The sequence below is a fragment of the Thunnus thynnus genome, chromosome 13, assembly GCF_963924715.1.
Source record: "Thunnus thynnus chromosome 13, fThuThy2.1, whole genome shotgun sequence".
Classification (NCBI taxonomy): domain Eukaryota; kingdom Metazoa; phylum Chordata; class Actinopteri; order Scombriformes; family Scombridae; genus Thunnus; species Thunnus thynnus.
The window spans coordinates 10,180,227-10,201,713 of NC_089529.1; the positions used below are offsets into that span (position 1 = coordinate 10,180,227).

The following is a 21,487-nucleotide window of genomic DNA, read 5'->3' on the forward strand; positions in this document are numbered from 1 at the left end:
AGCCACAATTCCCCTGTAATCCTCTCTCTGGAAGCATGGGCTGGATGATGTATAACAGAGAGTGGGGAAAAAAGAGAGAAGAAGAGCATTTGAAGAGCATAGGAAACACCGCCGAGCCTCCAGACTGGAACAAAGGATTGCAATGAGGAGAGGGCAGAAGACACCGTGAGATCTTGAATCCCTCTTTTCTGTACAAACATCAGGCAGGAACAGACACAGCCGTACGGTGGGAGGCATTCTTGCAAGCATAAGTGAAACAGCGATCAGGGTAGCAATCCAAGCAAATTTACTAGGGGAGGGAGGGAGGTAGAGGGAGGGAAGGAGGGAGGAGAGAGAGCAGATCTATGAGAGGAAGAGGAGGAGGAGGGGGGTGGTTGTTGCATGCTCACAGTGTGTGACAGAGATAGAGCGATTCCATGAGCGAGGAAGAGACACAGAGACAGAGAGGGAGAACACAAAGCAGGGATGGGGGACCGAACACTGAGATAGAGGTAGTTGGCAAGACTGAGATCTGCACACAAACGTGAGCAAAGGAGGGGAAGGAGGAAGAGAGTGGAGGTTGAAGGAGAGCAGTAGGAGGGGGAGACAGGGATGCGAGATGATGGAGCCCAGAAATAGGCTTCACAGGACAGCTTTTCATCCCCGCTCTCTGCGGCAGACATGACTCTGGGCACTGGACTGTGCTGAAATTAGCCAGGGGGACAACACGGGACAGCAGGTCTGCAGCACACTGCCTTGGTTTAGCCTCACTGGATGCAGCAAGGCAGCTGATTTATTACTGAGGGGCTGGGTGGCAGCGTGTTTGCGTGTGCGGCTCTCAGTGTGTATGTGTGTGTGTGTGTGCAGGTTTTTATGGGTCCCTGTAGTGCTCGGAGCTGTGGGAGCGACCATTCCTCCAGTCGTAAAATGACATTCAGCAGGCAGGAGCTTTGTGTGCTGGTGTGGATCTGCAGTCTTCAGTAGGAAGTGGGAGAGTGGGATTCAGAGCTGTCATCGAGTGCAAGTGTGTGCGAGCCTGTGTTTACGGCGTTGTGTGCTGAGGTGAGCCAGGGAGGATCGGCTATATGCAGCGTGTGTGTCTTTAGGTTTAGAGTGAGGGTGCAGCAAAGGCAAAGATCCTACACAATGCAAGGACGAGCGCAGAGCTGATGGCAAGGAGTGCAGCTAAAGTACAAGGAGTGCCCTGGAGGTAGGGTGGAGGACGAAGGCAGGGACAGAGGAGGACGAGGGAGAGGAGAAGGAGAAAAGAGCAAGGGCGCAGAGAGAGGGAAGTGGAACAGAGAGGGTGATCATGGCTGTCACACAGTGAGCTATAGCATATGCTGTAGCGCAGAGCAGAGTGGTGCGGCAGGGGGAGGACAGGCATCACTGCACAAGGGAGGGGGAGAAGGGGAGAGACTGAAAGAAAGAGGGAGAGAGGAGGGGGAGGCAATCAGCTCAGCACCTCACCTCCAGTGGGGAGAGAAGCACAGTGGGACAGGCCCAGAAGAAGACACTCACTCACAAACACACACATACACAGTCAAAGGCGCACTGACGAGCGGCCAGGTCAACGTGTAGAGGTCAAAAGGGAGCTGGTGCGGGACGGGGGTAGGGTGTACCCCACCGCTGACCGGCAGGTCCACAAGAGCGCAGGCCGGTCCTGCAAGGTAGAAGAAGGAGTCCGCTGGAGGAAGAGGGGTCGGCTCCCTAAGTCCTGTTTCTTCTGAGAGGTCTGCCACCTTTCCATCACCATGGGAGAATGGACCATCTTGGAGAGGCTGCTCGAGGCGGCTGTCCAGCAGCACTCTACCATGATTGGGAGGTAAGACACTCATTGCTTTTGTGTGTGAAGGTTTTTATTTACACTGATGAGCTGTTTGTTTTTATGTGCAGTATATGTTGATCAGCCGATGGCATCCCCACAGAAACCCCCTCCTCAGGCTTGTCCCAGTGCTCTCCTCTGTTCTACAGTCCCCCACAGTCATCCCTGCCTCCCCCGTCCTTTCCTCCCCCCCTGCTCTCCTCACCCTTATCCTCCACACCATCATTAGTTAAGGGATCAATAGCAGGCTTTACTGGGCATTATGGTTAATTCAGGGAGGTTCTTGTGTTGATACTACCTAATAGCCTAGCTATTGATAGATAACGCTTGATGCTGTTGGCCACAGACCAATAGGACAGAAGGAGGAGAGGGGAGTAGGAGAGAGAGGAGAGCAGAGGTGCGGAAGATGAAAGGATGGTGAGCAAGCAGGTGTGGAAGGTAGAATCAAAGAGGGAGTAAATGGCTCTGTGCTCTGTGTGAACTTGAGATAAAAATAAAAAAAAAAAAACAAGAAAAACAAGTTCATTCAATTTTCTCTAATCTGCAGACTCTTATTTGCATCATAGTGAAAGTCTGATAAATTATTTTGTGTAAGAATGGTTCGTGGTGGAGGGTTGAACAGATGAGCTTTCAGTTTGATTAGCAGTGGAGACATGCCATGGAGACATGCTGTAATATCTGTGTGAAAAATGGGCTCCACACCATCTCTGTGTGATTAATTGAATACAAAAGTGGAATTTTCCACCCATTAAACACAATCCAAATGTCACGCTCAGGATGCTCATTTGGGAAAGTGATGAGTCAAAGTGGTTTAGCCTGTGAACCCTGGATGTATAGATTTGTGATTTGGAAAAACAAAGCCATGGGGACTATGAATCTGACCACACTGCTGTGCTCATTAACCCAGACCACAGGTAGTCCACAACAAGGGCATGGCCTAACCTTCTCTCTGCTCCAGTGGCTCTTGGTGTGTCTTTTGAGTAAGTTGAATTTGGAAGTGTGGAAATGATGTCATGCTTTCATTGACTACACTATGCTCTGTGTGCACAGAGACATTAGGCTTTATCCTTCAGCTTCAGGGACAATGTAACTGCATCAGAATGACAGAGATGATGTGAGCCGCATTACACCAAAACCTCTGTTAATCAGGGATCTGAAACCATGTGTGATGGAGACTTTCCTTCCAACTAAACACTACACCAAGTCATTTCACTGAGTTCTTCCTCTGTGGTTGAAAGCACAATAACTAATGAAATCACCTGGTCTAGTCCTCAGATGGAATGAAAACCTACAAATACTAGAGCATGTTGACTTGATTTAAAGATGCATTAAGTGATATTTTGTATCGTCATTTGATCATATGACTCCATCGCCGTTATGGGTTTGGTTGTATTACCGATTCCACTGAGAATCAACATCCCACAACATCCCACTGGAGCTTTCAGACATTTTCAGCTCATTGTTTTGGATCTCCGGAGCGCCAAAACCAAAACAATGGGCAGCTGCTCCAAGCACAGAAGCTAAAAGAAGCTAACTGTACGCTAACTGCCCAGTGCGAAATGGCAAAGAGCCGAAGTAACTGGTGAAGAAAGTTGAACATTGAGCCACAAAGAGATATTTTTCTCATGAGCTGGAAGACCAAATAAGGGCAAAAATGGCAGTGAATATTGGAATTACATTCAACAGGTGGCCAGAAAAAGGAGACCAAAGGGATGTCCGTGTTGCTCTGTTTCTGCTGGATATGTAAGTAGGCAACTGTTTGCTAACATGTTAGCCATAACAATTTGATAAGCTAAATGCTAACTGTTGTGAACTTGTTCTGGAGTCTTTCCGCCCCCTAGTGGTCAAAAAATGACTTAATGCAGCTTTAAAATCCAGTCCTGGCAGCTGAATCTATAAAACCCTGTGAGCACAGGACACAAAGAAAATGAATCTTTGGATGATTCAATGACTGTATGCCACCTACAGTTTTTCAGAGGCACAGAGGCAACTCTCAATTTGTCTGCTACCTCTTTCAAAAGTCATAATGAATACTCTGACAATGCAATGGCTTCCTCTTACATGCTTAATTTGAGCTATTTGTTGATCATGCACTTCACTGGCTGAACATTAAAAAGGGGTCCCTGAGTAACTAAATTAAGCTTTCTGAAATTAATTTGGAATAGGCCTTTAAGCAACTGTTTTTGTTCTTCTAATGAGTCTACTAGATTAATTACCCACTGTGTCAAAACATTAAATTCTAAAAGGACATATTATGAGATAGTTAAATGATAAATTGAACTGAGAAAATGTTCCCTCATACAGGATGTAGTATGTATGATGCCCACAGGACATCAACTATGTGCTACTGTGCTGAATACAGTGAAACGCTCTGTAAATGATCCCTATGTGTTTTGGTTTCCCTTAGACTGTTTGTCCTACAAGGCTGTCTAGTTGACCCTAAGGCATTAGCTGTAACATTAGCTGCTTTCCAATGAGGTTCCCTTCATCTACTCTGCTTGTGCAATACGAGCCAAGAAACATTGTCTTTGAACAGTATTTTGTGAGTTACCAGTTGTAGGCTGTAGGTCCCTGAATTTATTTTTACCCTTGCCAAGCCGATTTTGCTCTTGTCCCTGTTATCTAGTTTGTTTGCAGGATATCTCAAAACACACATTTGGAGAATACTCATGTAGTTTGGTGGACAGAGAGACCTTGGGTTAGAGTGTAGCAATTTATTTTTAAGTGGTGGTCTGGATCTTGGCTTTTTACCTGTAGACAGGCATTCTTAGACATTAGATGTTAGACTTTCTTAGACAATCTTAGCAATAACACAAAAACTAATAAAGATAAAGACTTGATTCCTAATCCAAGGCATGTGTCTGCATGGTCAGGAAATCAATGACACTTAACATTTAAATGATCATAATGATGTTTTTGGATGTACCAGCAAGTTGGAGAATTGTTCACCTCTGGCACAGTTTTGTGCTGCAAAGGTGCCTCCTAGATTGTTAATGAACAACTCCACACTAAATCGTGCATGGAGTCAAAATTGTTACACTGACCTCTATGGGTTGAAAGGTTCAAGTCTGTTGCACACCTGACCACACCCAACAACACAGTTGGGTGTGGTCAGGTGTGGTCTGTTGCACTTGTGAACACTACCAACTGTGACGTAGTGTTGCACTGTTGTGCATTGTGAAGTTCTGCGCTTCACAGGGTGTGGCCGGAGCATGCAGCAACTGCTAGATGGCATCACAAGTAGGATGTTCAGCCTCTGTGTAGTTACTTTTAATGAGTTTGCATGTCTCCGCTTGCAGTTCAAAGGATGCAGTTCCAAAGTACAGAACAGTGATGTCTCCCCATGGCTGAAAAAGTCTCCCCTGCATTAAAACTTTGGAACATGGTTGCATGTTAGTCATCTGTTTGAGTGCCAACCCTTTCTCTTGCAACATGAGGATGTAGTTCCACCATGAGACACTGTTAAATACCATTGTCAGATGTCTAGACTGTCTAATCCAGCTACAATTAAGCTGCTTCTTAATTGTAGGTTTTAAGCTAACCTATGCCCTGGCATAGGATAGATAATTAGCCTAGGAATAAAGAATGGTGTTAAAAATAGAACTGGACCAACTGTACGCAGTGGCATAGGTTAGCTTAATCATGGTCTTTGAAAGAGACAGACAAACTGAGAGTTGCTTCTGTGCCTCTGACTAACCACAGGTGGCTTGCATATTATGACTCATACAAAGATTGATGTTGTGTATTGTGATTTCTAAGCCTGACTTCTAACTGAACGATGTCCAGTGTGTGCATGGATAACCAATGACTGTAATCATGATTACACAGTGAAAGAAATCATTGTCAAGGCTGCGTTAACCTCATTCTCTCGCCCAAGCCAAATTTACTGTATATTCACCGTTATAATGACCCTGGGGCTTTCAGCATTAGATAACTGACAGTTCAGTATGGCCTGTAAAGTGTCTCAACATATCTCATCCAGTGTGTTAATTAAGGAAATTAATTAAATTAACAGTTGCGCTTGATGGGCAGAGGTAGCCTGCTAACAAGTAATGACACAACCCAGGCAATAGTAATATAATTTGTTCATTAAAAAAAAGAAAATTAACAACCTCCCAAAGTTTTCCATATAGTTCACTGTCATTTAGTAAAGTCAAGCTTATTTAATCAAAGTTTGTAGGGGAGTGGAGTTGTCTCTCGGACAAAGATTTTGGTGCGTTGATTGACTTTCAAAGCAACATATTTTGACGCAGCAGCAACAGATAATTATATTTTCGATAGACTTCTACACACCTGATTTTTGACACCAAAGTTAATAAAACATGTTTGTGTTGATATGCTGATAATACACAGCTGTACTTGAGTAAAATGTGACACCAGCAGCCTTGATAATGTTTGCAGTTGTCTTACACGTCTCAGAGCTTTGTACACATAATCATGAATTTACATCTGTGATCACACATAGTACAGTAAATACACTTTTGTCATTGATAAAAATGTCAACAGGTTTGCGACTAATATTAAACCGTCAGATAGAAATCGGAAGGTCTAACATTTTACAAGCTAATCATAGCCAAGTTTTGTTTCTACAATTAAAAGTTTTACAGTACTTATTAATTTACTTTTCCTTTCATGTTCTTTATTATTTTTGCTTATCAGACCAGTATTTGAACACCTTCACAATACATTCTCATGCAAATAAGACATGTTTAATCCAGTGGGACAAAGCTTGTATGCTTAGCGGATCTTCCAAAAACAGAGATTTGTTCAAACAGCATTGCAAACAATTGAATGTAGAGTGTATTTGTCCAGCATCTAGAGTCATCCCGTCATGTGTATTTGCTGAGTTGCAGCAAGTAGAATCTGATGCGAACTAATGCTTTTTCATGTGAGATGTCACTTTTGTTTTATTTTGATAATGTCACATATATTATCATTTTTACTACTCAGACTGCCCTAAATACTGAACATAAAAATGCAAATCTTCTGCTACTAGACACAATTCTCTGATGCATACTTCTACTTTAAGGGCAATTAATTACATATAAAACATGACATGCTACATATTTTCTTCTTCACGTGTGGTGCTCAGATGTTTTGCAGACCACAGGTGTGTTCGTGTGTGTGTCATGTAAAAAAAAGATGTGTTCTAGCATGGGAGGATGAAGCTTCAAGGATCCAGTGATAAATCTGAATTATACACCTTGCAGGTAGGAAGGAAGAAAGAAAGGAAGTGTTGATGCATCTTCTTCAACACTGCAATGCTGTAGTGAGGTCAGTGCCAAAGACAAGTAGAGCGAAAAAAAGAGGCAGAGATAATGGAGGACTAGAGTGATCTAAGGAAGATAAAATAATAAAGGTTGCGGGATGGAAGGATAGGGAGGGGAGGATGTGAGCTGCAGATGCAGAACACAGAGGGGGGGAAGAGGAGACAGAGGAAGGAAGAAAAGTTTTCCCTCTGCAGAGGTTTAGTGCTGAGAATCTGTGTCAGAGCTGCTGACTGACCCTGCTGCTGAGGAAAGAGTCTCAACACACACACACAAAATTCAATATGTCTTCTCTGCATTGGTGATGATGATATTCTAAAAATACACAAGACCTTTTGTGTTTTTTTAATTTTACATTCATGTTAATAAAACGCTCTTTCTGTAGCCATGATAAAAGGTGAGGATGATGTCATTCATAGAGAAATTACATGCAATAATTCACCATCTTTGCAAACACAGCAATGCAGGTTTGGTTGAATAAACAGCATCTTTAATAAGAGGCAGAAGCTTCATGTTGTTGAAGCAAATTCACTCATCATCTACTGTATAAGGTATTACATTTCATATATTGCATTACTATCAGTTATAGTTATTTTAGAAAATGGAAATAGACACATAACTGTTACAGCTTTTTTTATATTTATTCACTTCATATAACATTTCTATATCAATTGTATCTATTATTTGTTTTTCCTGCGTACCAGACTTACATTATCTATTATTTAACATCTATCACTCCCCACTTGAGCATTATAAATACTTCATAAAATCTTAATAAATGTTATGTGGCCCTTGTTGCCAGTTTGCAACGGATGTCAAGTCATTCATTAAAAATGAATGCAGATTTGACCAACCTTTTAATGTAATGGACAAAGTGGTGTATAAAATATCTTGTTGCTTCGTGCTCTGTTTATAAACCAGAAAACAGTGCTTGAATAGACAGGTTTAAAAGGTTTGATGAAACCCAATATACCTACATCCTTGGCTCTAAAAGCAAATTACAGGTGATAGTCTGCTTCTTTGCCAAAAATTTGTCCACTCCTGTAGTTATTTGTGTTCTCTCGCCTTTTTTCCTAAATAGGTCAGGATATCCACAAGAATGAGGTACCCTACTTTGAGAAGGGCACCCTAGTTCTCCCAAAATAATTTGAGATGTAGGGATGCTCTGCTTCAATTGAGGGCATCATCCTGTCTAACAGTAAACAGGAATATATTTCATGTATCATTAATAGTCAGCTTCCAGGATAAAATCTATACTGTCTGTGGAAGATTGTGTTGCAAAGCAAAACATTGGAGGCAATACTGTATGTCAGCGTTTGACAGGATTAGTAATCCATCATCCTGTGGTGAGGAGCGGGACTGTCTTTCAAATTAAACCATTTTTCTGCACATCTAGACTTGTCATTAGTTTATTTGTGCAGCAATCCCTGATGTTGAATGCTATTGATTATACTGTTCGACGGGGGGGGTTTTGCCAGTAAAGCTGAGCTCAGCTTTCATTCAGTGCAGGCGATTATTCATTTCAGCAACACACTGACGATGTGTGTATGAGCTTTACAGCACATGTAATGTTTCCCTATAAATAGCTCTTTGATTTTCCCATGTTAGAATTCCTTGATTAGGATAAGACAGGGTTTCTCAAATGTTTAGATACCAAAATGCTTATGAACCCAGAGGTCAGTGGTAATTATGTACATTTGAGGTAATAATCTTAAAAGATCATAAAGGCAGCTACATGTAGATAGTACAGATTTATTATATATTTAAATCTATATATTTTAAATGAAGATATTAAACTAATATAAATATATCAGTCTTAGAAATCTCCAGGAGTAAGAGCCTGTCTGCATGTTGAGGCAAGTTTTTGAAGACCAGAGGACATGTTGTAATGGGCATATTATTGATATAGTCCAATGAACACCAAACCATGTAGAGTCAAATGCATGACTTTTATTTAATCAAGATAAAGGTTAATTAATAAATTATAAATAAATAGAATGTACTGTATTACATTTTATTCCAAATGAAAACACATATATTAATTTGCCATAGTAGTTAATTAATGTACAGAGTGCATTTTTAATTCCAGTGAGTTGCAGGTTATCTTCATCATGATGGTACACGATTACAGTGAGCTATTACATGTGGGAGGTGCAATGTGCACAGTTGCCTGAATGTGTTTTTTGTATCAGTGCTGTTAAAAGTAGATCACTGATTAAAATTAACACCACGTACCGAAGTTACTCGCTGGATAAATGAAGAGAAAAAGCAGGATGTGTGGCTAATCAAATTAAAGGCGTGCTGGAATTAAAAGTATCAAACTCTGCTTATGATGTAACACAGATATGAGCAGTCAGGAAGACAGTTATAGCAATAACTATCAATGTCAACCAGGCTTCATCACATTGGCAGAAGTATGATCAATCTGCCAGAACATTAGCAGATGCTATAAGACAAGCTGGTGTTGTTACATGGAGATGGTGGCATTAAGACTTTTTCAATCTTTCATTCATAACACTTCAGACAGAATAACCCTGAATGTCATTACAGCAGAAGATACAAAGCTTCAGATGTGCCATGTAGTAGAAATAATATTTTTTAAAGCTGAACTTATCACTATTTTTATATTAAAGGGTACCTGTTATGCTCTCTAGCTCTCTAAATTTTCATTTTTGGACTCCACCAGAGTAGCTTTGCATGATCACAGTTCATAACTCCTTATTTATCTTATACTGACCATATGTGCAGCCCGTCAGTTCAGCCTCTGTCTCTAACAGGCAGTCTTAGCTCCTGTCTCTTTAAGGCCCCCCTCCTGATGAGCCCTCTCTCTTCTGATTGGCCAGCTTTCCAGAAGCCTGCGGAGGGGCAGCCGTATCAGAGTTGTGTTAAGTTACCGCCGATGAAAACCCAACATTTCCTGCTTTACGGCTTCAAATTAAAACCTTTTAAATGACTAAATAGGCTAACGTGTTCCTCACTGAATTGCCAGAGCTTCATAAGCGGCGCTAAAAACTGGTTGACACAACATCTGGAGATATTTAGAGCTCTTTGTTCAGTGGATCAGTTAGAAAAAATGCAGGGAGGAATAATACAAGCAGAAACAGCCACAGTGATGCTGATGTTTGATGAAGAGCTGCAGACGACCAGCACATCTCCAACAGTTAAACTCCTTATTTTACTTTGCCCTGCTGTGTAATGGAGTCATGGCTGGGCTAACTACCCCTAAAACAACGGAAATATGGCATAATGTTAGTGGAGCGGTGCTGTGAACTTGCGCGTTGTGCGTGGAGCAGAGCATATAAAGAAATCCGTCATGAGCAGACGTCAGCTTGGGCTGAAAGTAGAAAAAAAACGTTGGAAACCAAGCATTCAGATGGTCTGAAGCCAGTGCTTTTTGTACATAGGGATCATCATTTAGGGATCATTTCTACATACCTCATTATTTGACACTTCAGCCACGTTTCATATGAACATCCAACATTGTAACATCATATATATGACTAAAAATAAGGAAAATCATAATACGCCCCCTTTAAGAATGGATCAAATGACTAAGTGTAACGTGAAAGGTGTCGTTCATAGTGACGAACCCGCTCTCTAGAGCATTTCAGCATCCTTTCAGCTAATTGTTTTGGTTTTAAGACCTGTAAATGCCCATAAATAAAAAACAGCAACTGTCACTGCTCGTGTCAATCTTTTTTCCAGCCACATGAACTTGTATAGTACACTAAAGTACCTTACCAGCACCAAATGGCAGAGACAAAGTTAGCAACTAGCTGATGAACATACTGTGGTGGAGCACTTAGCTGCTAAAGCGTCAGATACAGAACTACAGGGAGAGTGAATGTTGGATTTACATTTGTTTGGTGGCCAGAAATATGACTCCACTAGGCTGATCCGTGTCTGCTGTATGTGTGGGCAACTGTTTGTTAACATGTTTAAAATGTTCACTATATCAACTTTATACAATGATAATATATCAGTGCCAAAAAATACAAACAATACAATTAATATTTTTTAAAACTAACACAAGTGACTGTACTCCTATATTAAAAACATCACAAACCAATCATACTGTTATTTTGCACATGAACTTTTGAATTAGGTGACCTTTAAAGACACTTACTAAAAGTTATTTCATGTGTCTTCCACATGAAATGTCCTTCTGATATTTCTTTAATTTCATTCTCAAGTCATAAGTATTCAAGCCATGAATGAAAGACAACAAAAGTTAAGCCCTTAAAGATTTTCAGTTTTCTTAATTTCAGGGGCTAATTGAAAGGATCTTGCCATAAAAATATGTACTGTAGCATGTATAATTGTAGCAGTCACTGAAAAATGATATTGTGGTTGCCATGGTTTACGCTGTAGCAAACATCTACTTCATCCAATGCTGAGGTATAGGATTTTTTTTATTATTGTTGTTGAATTTAATTGATAGACATTGTGTAAAATCAACAAAATTTTGGGGATCTTTACAAATATCAACACATTTGAACACAACCAGTTTATTAAAGACCTTCAACTACCCAAAGGGACATTATTTGCTGTTATTTAAACATTGTGTATTCATATCTTTAAGGGTTATGTAAATTGAAGAAGTAACATTTGACATGTTGGAGATATTGATGGAAATGGGTTTTGACCCTTCATTTAGAACAAAACACTTCATGTTCACATCAGGTCAGATTTCTTTCTACATCCTTGAATCCACCATCTTTGACTCTGTCAGCTGGCCAAGTGGAGCAATTCAGCCGAATCAGTGACCATTATGGCTGAGAAGGGGAACTCATGTCAGACATGTGTTTCTGGTTTTGTTGCCTATTTTAGTACATTAAGAAACATGAAAAAATGCTCACTCCACACAATATTAACCACAACTCTTAGAAGCCAAGACCACCTGACTTGTAAACTAGCAACGTACTCAGATTCCAGTTAACCACAAATAAAAAGGGGAAAATTCTTGGAAAAATGATATGTTAACCCACAAAAGTTATACAGATCAGAACAGAAATCCCAACCAACGTGGCAAATAAATTCAGTAGCCTTCCATTCACACACATTTTTGTAGCATGATGGGCTTGACTAACGTAAATTCAGAAAAAGCTGTTCTCTGATGTGCTCAGTTTGTAGCCATGTAATAGGATAATACCTATGCTTCATAATAGAGGTGGAAATGATTAATGGTGTTACAGAAAATCTACCCCAAAACCCTTTAACGCTTACAAAAAAGATGCACCTTTAATTTCTGGGTCTTTTCCTAACATAACTTGCCAAACATACAGTAGACGGCACAGTGAGATTTTGAATACAGCATCAGTGGAGTTAAAGTATGAAAAAATGTGAACTGTATAAACAGGAAACATCAGGTTTTTGTTGTAAGGCAGTCAGAAGCAAAAAGAAAGGGAGCTTCTCTACTGGGAGAACAGGCAGAGATACGGCTGATACATACATGCCATCAGTAGACCAGAATACACCAGAGCCACAAGAAGCAAGTAACAACAAGTCCCAATATCTACAGCGCTGAGGCATTCTGGGAACTTTCTGTCTGAAGTAGAGTGAAGCCACAGTTCAAACTTTAATTTTCTTTTTTCCCTTAAAAGCTGCATGCAGAGTAAGTTATTTCTACTTAAATGAGGGTCCACTTGTTAATAAATGAGTTATATAATGAGTAGTCTGATGGAGGTCAGAGAAGCCTAATCTACTCTGTGTCTTGCTGCAAAATAAATTAATTTTCTCTGGGTGGAGGCCAAGTCCTACATCAACAGCTCATCTAAATTATAACTTCAGATTTATCGCATTGTGTGTGAAACCTCTCTGCAGATGAATCTTTTACACTCAATTAAAACCCATCTCCTGCTTTTATTTTTAATGTGTTGATCGTGTAGAACCTGTCATTGCTCCAAATACTGAATAACCGCAACGTGATTCATGGAATATTCTGAAACTGCATATTGATGCAATCAGCAAAATGTGCTTGTTAGGAACCAGGAAAAATGCTGATGTCATTAATTTCATGGTTTTGAACTTTTAAGTTATTTTAGATGGAAATAGTTTTGCATAATGTTTGCCTCCCTTAACTGGAAATGGGATGAAAGGATCATTTTGAAGATGAAAGGGTAATTTAAATGGCAAAATGGGATGATGGAAGGCTGCATCTGGTTTACACTGCATCATCATCATCACACATGGTTTGGCCATGCAACGAGCTAATAGAAAAGTTGTGTGTGTAATTTCTTCAAACACAAATGCTTTTCATCTGTTTCAAATAAGAGAAAAAAAGTCTATTATTAAATGCCTATTTCTGATACAGTATTTAATTTTCTAATCAGAATTGGTAAGATATTATCATAACTCAAATCTTGTTAATGTCTGTCTCAGCCTAATGGAGGCAGTTACCTGCAGCATCTCCCTCAATTAACTTTCCCTGTTTCCTCCTTTATTCCTGCAAAACAGCTGGAAGTCATTTCCCTCAGAGGTGTTGAATGAGCAAGTGAGATAATTACATATCTGCATGTGTTGACTCTGTGCTGTGATTTCTGTCTAAAATCCCAAATATCAGAGAGGTCTATTTTTAAACCATTTAGGTTTTATACTCTCAGTAAAATATCGCTGATAAGTATTTTAAGAATAAGCCAGAAGTAAGTGAACCGCTGCAGCTGAAGGCACATCTTAGAGTTGAGCTTATATTAATGTATTCGTCACACCGACTCTTAGTTGAACCTCAGGCGGTCATGCATGTCTGCCTGATACGTGGGAGAAACTATTAAAACAGTTTGAGAGAGGAACAGTGGATGAGGAGCGGGTGGAGAGAAATGTCTGCACTCTGATAATTAAGCTGCCTAATTTCTATGCCTGCTAAGGTCTTTATTCATTATGTGCTGCCATCAGCAATCAGTGAGGCTTATTATTGAGACCGTATGGGCGGGAAGAATATTTTTACTCAAGGTCTCTCCACAGATAATATGACCAGTCCTTCTGAGGACTGTCATTACTGCCTTACTGTACACCTCCATATGTTTGTTATTCTTGACTTATATACAGTAAAAGCTGCTTTATATTCACAATCGGCGTATGTTTGTGTGAGAGCAAGTGTGTGCACGTTTCCCATTGCACCTGCTGTCCTGCTCAGGGCCACTGTCGTCCCTGGAGGATGACGGCAGCAGCTGCTGCATGAATGAACGTATGCGTGTGTTTGTGTGTGTGTGTGTGTGTGTGTGTGTGTGTGTGTGTGTGTGTGTGTGAAAGCCTCTGGGAAAGGCAGAGCCTGCATGTCCAGCCAACACACCAGCTGAAGAGCAGCTACCATTACACTCACACACAATCTTACAGGTCAATCAGCTGGCCCCAGATCAGTTTGTTTAGTTACTATATACAGCAGCGAAGCACCATGTCCTCACAGACACACAGTCATTGATATATTGCGTATGTATATTGCACTATAAACTGTCAGTGACGTTGCACAAGAAATGGAAAATTAGGAAAGAAGTTTCACATGTGAGCCCAGTCCAGAATACAAAAGGATTCATTTTCTTTCAAATCTTATTAAATCTCTGGCACTGTGTGAGAGATTTAGAAAGTCTCCAAAATGTAATGATTAGTCTTAGCTGAAAGAAGGTCCTCTGGGAAGTGAGCAGCTAATTGAGGTGATGAGTGGTGACTGATGTGGGAGATAATTTACCCACCATTTAAGGAACGTTTGGTCAAAGGCATCACATTATAGAAGATGCAGTGGTGCAGTACCTGCATCATCTTTATGTTTTCCTTTTTAATCGACTCAGCAAGTAGACATATTTTTATATTCTGCCCCTGGGTGAGAGACACTAAAAATTCAAAAATCTTTTTGATCATTAATGGTGGTTATTGAATATTCTGCAGGTTCGGGCCTCAGGGCTGTCCTGCCCCAATCTGCTCTAACGTACAGTATTGGCTCGTTACTCTGCAGGACTTAAAACACTGATGTTTGCAGATAACCTTCGTTCACTGCTTTCTGCTAATGCAGCAATCTGTCCTGTGCTGATTACCCTGTTATCCAACAGCACACACACACACACACACAGACACGCACTCACAAGCCTGCAAACACACACAGCACAACACTCAAAACTTGCAATGTCTTGGAATTTTTTTTCACAACATAAAACTGCCCAACAAACAAGTACAGACTGAATGACTGAATATCTGCAATACAGTACTAACAGAAAAGTTTCCTCTCTGACGGAAGTTCATGAGTTAGTCTGAAAATTCTTACAGCTGAGACATTATATAACCACAAGCATATAAATGTCTGATTAAGACAATCAATCGCTAAAGATGGGAGGAGGTGAGTAAAGCTGCAGTGAAGTAACTGCAGTTACAACATGCATCACATTTCAGGAGAACACAAAGGTTTATACTTTGTGCACTGGTCAGCGGTTTACACTGCATTCAAATAGCCCTCAACAACTCATGCGTTAAGAAAATTTGCATACAATCAGGTTTACCAGGATTTTCTTTTATCTTGGATCATTGGTGAATATATTGCAGGAAGTGGACTTATGTAAGGACACAGGAAGATAAAAGAGAAGTTCTTTTTAGCAGCTTAGATATGTTGTTATTCCATACTTACAATCATTACATTACACACATTAGTTACCCACATTAGGACAGAGAAATAGGAGTTGTATATTTGTATTTGTAGATTTCTAACTCCGAACATTGGGCGCCAGTTGTTCACGTGTTGAAGTAAAACATTACAACAGAATTCTCCAACCAAGTGCTATTCAGCACTTTGTCTACCTTTGAAGGCGTCTTCATGCTGATAAACTTTGGACACTTTGGACTTCACAAGTTGAGGAGGAGTAGCCGAGTGCGTCATTATTTTTGGTCACTGTGAAGTACAAACTTGCAGTGATTTCACAATGAATCCGGTAGACTGTCTCATTTAGGGAAGAGACACAGATTCAGTCCATTCACCCTCAATTCAAAGGCCACGCGTTCTGTGTCCTTTAAAGGGAACTTCCACTAAAACTAGTGTGGATACAGTAACATATGTGTATAATATACAGGATAGAAACAGACAGACCCACAGTGACCACTGGAATGAGGTCTGCATAACCATTGCAAACTAATTATAGAGATGTGTTCTATGTTTTTATCATGTAGATATATTGATAATGAAAAACAAAGCATCCAATAGATCTGGATTATAAAAAATATTTAAGAGAAATGTATCTAGGAACATCGCAGCAGACATTTTTTACTCTACATGACCTGTACAGTGTATGAGCTTGCGTCATTATACACAGATGTGGACAGCAGGCAGACTTAGTGACATTTAGTTAATGTTATTATGATGCAATAATAAGCACTGGCATGAGAGGAGGCACCCTTTGAACAGAACGTGAACACAGAACGTAATCCAGCCTGTTACATTGTTTTAAATCAGCCTCTAAAGCTGCAGATACTCACAGTGACACTGAACATGAGCTTGTTACATATTTCCTATATTGAAATAGCTTCATATAATTGAGCAGTGTAGACCACAATGTGCTCAGTGAACAGTATACATCAAATGACTCTTTGTGGTGCAGAGAACCATCAATATCAGCCCTCTGGTCAAATCCACTGCTGTCAAATCACCAGTGAAGGGATACTCATGTGGCTCGCTGCAAAGGATCAGAGAGCAACTGAACGTAAATTACGTACGCAACCTGCATTTAACTCCTTTAAGACCAACGGTGCAGAGAAGCTTTATTCTGTTGTATTTCCAAACCACACTAAAAGTCAGTGTAGCGTACACGCTCACAGCTGCTCCGAGCACAGACGGCCGGACACGTTTACCATTTTGCAGAAGTCATCCACATGGCTGACTCTTCCTCTTTGTCTCTGTGTCCTCATGTCTGTCTTTCTCACACAGAAAAACGCACAGGCATGCACTCACAAGTGGAGCAGGAACAGTCCTGCAGCGGCGTGCTGCTCTATTTTAAGTCTGTTCCATGCTAACACATGTTCCTCTGCTACCTTTTACCTTCACCTGTCTGCCCCTTGAGACGTCCTCAATCTCCACATTTAAAGACATTTATTTTCTCGCTCCATGAGGAAACGCATATTTCACTTTTCAGACCTTTCTCACAATTTATAGGATATTTTTTTCCTACCATACCTCTATGTCTCCAGCCCTTTTCTCTCCCTGCACTCGTTTCTGCATCCTCACCTTTCACTAATTTTCTGGTTGCTGTGGTAACTGGCCATGGAAGGTCAGGTGGGCATTTTTGAGTCCCCATTAAAACACACTTTGTGGAATCTCATTTGACATGAAAACAACAGAACTACTGTAAGACCAACTTTTCATGTGCATATCCTCTGATACACAGGAATCATATTACCCTACATCACTTGAATCAAAGCTATTGTCATACATTGATGCCATTTACCGCAGTTGTCCCAAACCACCTGGGGCCAGCTCTCATCGATCTCTGTCCCTTTAGCTGTCTTGGGTGGCCTTCTTCTGCTTGGAAACATGTGTGTTCTAAGTAATTGGCTCCTCCACGCAGGGAGCATGCACATCCTCTGCATTGTGGCATAAATACCAGGGAGCCCCACGATGTTCAGGCTTTCCTCGCTCATTAGAAAGAGCTGACAGTGCAGCCCTAAAGGCCCAGTCCTCCTCCGCAGTGCCCATGCTGGATCGACACCAGAAGATAACAGTACAGCACACCAGTTTCTCAGAGGCCTTGAAACACAGCTGCCCCAGGCCACAGCGCTCTCTAACTGCAGCAATGCACTAATGATGCTCAATGGGAAGTCCACCGAATTTGTAGAAGAGGCCACCTGTATACGGTTCAGTATATACTGTATCGTTCAGCGCTAAGTTGCTAATGAGCTGCCTCCATTTCGACAGATTTAAAGGCGACTGACTGCAACATATCTTTTTTTTTTGGTATCTGAGCTCTCAGAACAGCTTGCCAACTGTGACACTTTCTGTCTCATATCATGGTGTCTTTCTCTTTTCTCCAAATGAGTACAACAAGGCCATCTGTACCACTGCTAAATATTTGTTTAATAGATGCACAACAATGAAGAGATTTATGATATATGATGAATGGCATTGTCAGAAAAATACTAACAACTGATTTAACCTTCTACTATGCATGACCTCCTCTTTCTGTTGAGATTTTCAAACTGATAACATACCAACTGCACTATTTCTCCTTCCTGTATCAAATACGGAGACATAGCTATCACTGTTTAAGCATGTAAATGCAGTCAACACGCTGATGTCAATGAACGCGATGTTCAGATCAGTGTGAAATCACCTTTATCATCTGACAGCCTCTCCTGCTCAGTCTCTTCTCTCATCTTTATTAGTGAGCTCATGTGTGCATGCTATCTAGAGCGCAACTCCATCATCCTACAGTGTTTTTTGTCACAGCAGCTGAGTGATAACACACACAAACACACATACTCATGCATGCATGTACATATACACACACACTCAGAGGCATATATTTGGTACATAATGTAATTGTGTCCCTTTAGTGTCAGAAGAGCCAATACTCAAACAAAACAAGCATCCAATCACTAGTTAGACCATGTTGAGTTATATCCAGATATTTCCTGACCTTCTCTGCATTTATTCCTCATTTACTGACATTGTCTTTCTCCCTTTCACCCCCTCCCCTTCCTGCCCTTTCCTTCTCCTTCTGTCTCTCTGCAGGATCCTGCTGACAGTGGTGGTGATTTTCCGTATCCTGATAGTAGGCATAGTGGGAGAGAAGGTTTATGAGGATGAGCAAATCATGTTCATCTGTAACACCATGCAGCCTGGCTGCAACCAGGCTTGTTATGACAAGGCCTTCCCAATCTCGCACATCCGCTACTGGGTCTTTCAGATCATCTTGGTGTGCACGCCCAGCCTGTGCTTCATCACGTATTCTGTTCACCAGTCTGCAAAACAACGTGACCGAAGCTACTCCCTCCTGCATCCTTACATGGATCACCACGGTCACGGTGGTCACCACGGTCGCCATCATGACCATCATGCACGCAAGCTTCACTCTCGCAACATCAACGGCATACTGGTGCACCCCGACAGCAGTAAAGAGGACCACGACTGCCTGGAGGTCAAGGAGATCCCCAACGGTCCCCGGGGACTCCCTCAAACACACAAGAGTGCTAAAGTGCGACGGCAGGAAGGCATCTCCCGGTTCTACGTCATCCAGGTTGTGTTCCGCAATGCGCTGGAGATCGGTTTCTTGGCCGGCCAGTACTTCCTGTATGGCTTCAATGTGCCAGGAATGTTTGAGTGTGATCGCTACCCATGTGTGAAGGAGGTGGAGTGTTATGTGTCTCGTCCCACAGAAAAGACCGTGTTTCTGGTCTTTATGTTTGCAGTGAGCGGCATATGTGTGCTGCTCAACCTGGCTGAGCTCAACCACCTTGGCTGGAGGAAGATAAAAACGGCCATCCGAGGGGTGCAGGCCCGAAGAAAGTCCATCTGTGAAGTGCGCAAGAAGGATGTTTCACACCTGTCCCAGGCCCCAAACCTGGGCAGAACCCAGTCTAGCGAGTCAGCCTACGTCTGACAGAGGCTTCTCTGCCTGGGGGCTCGAGGACCTCTTAAATTATGGAGAAGAGCTTTTCCCTGGCCCAGGACTCCCGATCATTAGGGCACAAAACTCACCACTGCATTATTATTCAGGAGCACAGACAGACTCTGTGTAGTCATGATGAAGCATCAATTCACAAAGTAGAGTCGTTGACACAGAGAAGAATCACCTTCCTAAAAAGGCGACTGTGTTGCTGCAGCAAAGCTTACACCTAAAGCTTACATGATGGAGAGTTCTGCTCTGCCTAGGTGACACTAGGTGCCTTTAAAGAACCCAACAGACAAAACTGAGCAATTACTAATAATATTAAAATACTGTAAAGGTAGTCTGAGATTGAATTTTCTGAAGTCCTTCTTTGTTTGCCTTTGCTGTAGGTCAGAAATAATCCCCTCATTTTCCAATTGTGTGTGCATATGCAAGAGCTTAAGCGTGTGCATGCATACGCATGTGTGTGGGGAAAAAAAAGCCAATCTCTGACTGGAGTCAGAAAATTGAATGCTAAGCTAATCTGAGCTACTGAGAGAAAGATTATGTTATGTTATGTTATGTCTCATTGTCCATAATTTTCAAGAAAAGTCACTTGCACAAAGTCAGACACAAAAACCAACAGCACTAAAACTATCAGCATAAACTGGAACATTTGTTGTCAGTGTACCAGGTTTATCTGATAAACATTACATACATAAATACATTTTCACTATTACACATATTCTTTGTCACATTAGCCACCGATCAGGCTACAGACTGACTTTGCCCTGATGCTTTCGCTAGCAAGTTGGCAATATTTGTTGCTGTGCTACCACTAACAACCAAATCAAGGTGAGACACATAGTGCATTGAAGATGATTTAGATTTACTTTCCAACACTGTGTTATACACTACGATGCTCCCTGTGCCTGCAAGGCATGCTGTTTACTCTCAGAACCCACTGAAGACAGTCAAGAAAAGTGTGCCAGTGTTTCCACTTTATGTGTGTGTGATCGCTGTCTAAGGGTATGAATGGAGTTACATACATATTTTTTCAGTTAAACAGGAAAAAGTATTGTAGTCACAAATATTTTAACGTGTAACCTCAAGCTTTTTTTTCACAAGCAGATTTGGTGCCATATTTCAAAGTTACTGTACATAGATGAAATGTAATAATTACACTTAGCCTTTTCCCTATGCGGTATAGATGGGCGTCACTTGGATGGGGGAACAGGGGTTTGGGTGGTAATGAAGATTAATCATAGATTGCCAGCTTTAACAATATGTATTATTAATGTGCTCTTTGTTAAGCCTTCACCCTCTAATGGAGACTATATGTTCCCGAAAAGTGTTTCCCCCCATATGGACTTTGAAAAAGGCATGTTAACTGATGCATTAATAGAATGGATAGATTATGACATGTAACTTTAAGAAAAAAGAGTTTTATTTATTTGCATCCTGCTCCTGTGAAATGTAATACTCAGCATGCATTAAGATGAAAAATATAAAGAGATATGAACATAGCATCCCGTTGTGGGAATATTGAAAGTGAATACCTGAAAGGCTCCAGAACTGCAGCAATAATAGTATGTGAAAAAATATGTGAATAAATTATTATGCAAACAGTTGATTTTGACTGTGCTGTGTTTGACCAACATGAGAGCGACAATTATTGTTGCCTTTATACTTTTATCAGGGTATTGTGAGGTGTTAGAGAACTGTATCAGTTATACTGCTTCATCTGTACTTCTGTACTTTATTCTTGCTTTAAAAACACAAATTACAACATACCCACATTTGACGGAGGTTTACAGTTTGTGTTCCTGATAAAAAAAAGGTCAGTTCTCATGCTGTGAGTG

The 21,487-nt window shown here is 41.0% G+C and overlaps 1 protein-coding gene across 1 annotated transcript; it reads left to right on the forward strand.

Moving 5' to 3' along the window:
- Positions 1-381: 381 nt before the first annotated feature.
- Positions 382-21,256, forward strand: LOC137195408 (gap junction delta-2 protein-like). The gene is made up of 2 exons (XM_067607743.1): positions 382-1,804; positions 18,770-21,256. Exons 1-2 carry the CDS (start codon positions 1,734-1,736, stop codon positions 19,635-19,637), a joined length of 939 nt encoding a protein of 312 aa, XP_067463844.1. The 5' UTR covers positions 382-1,733; the 3' UTR covers positions 19,638-21,256.
- Positions 21,257-21,487: the final 231 nt, after the last annotated feature.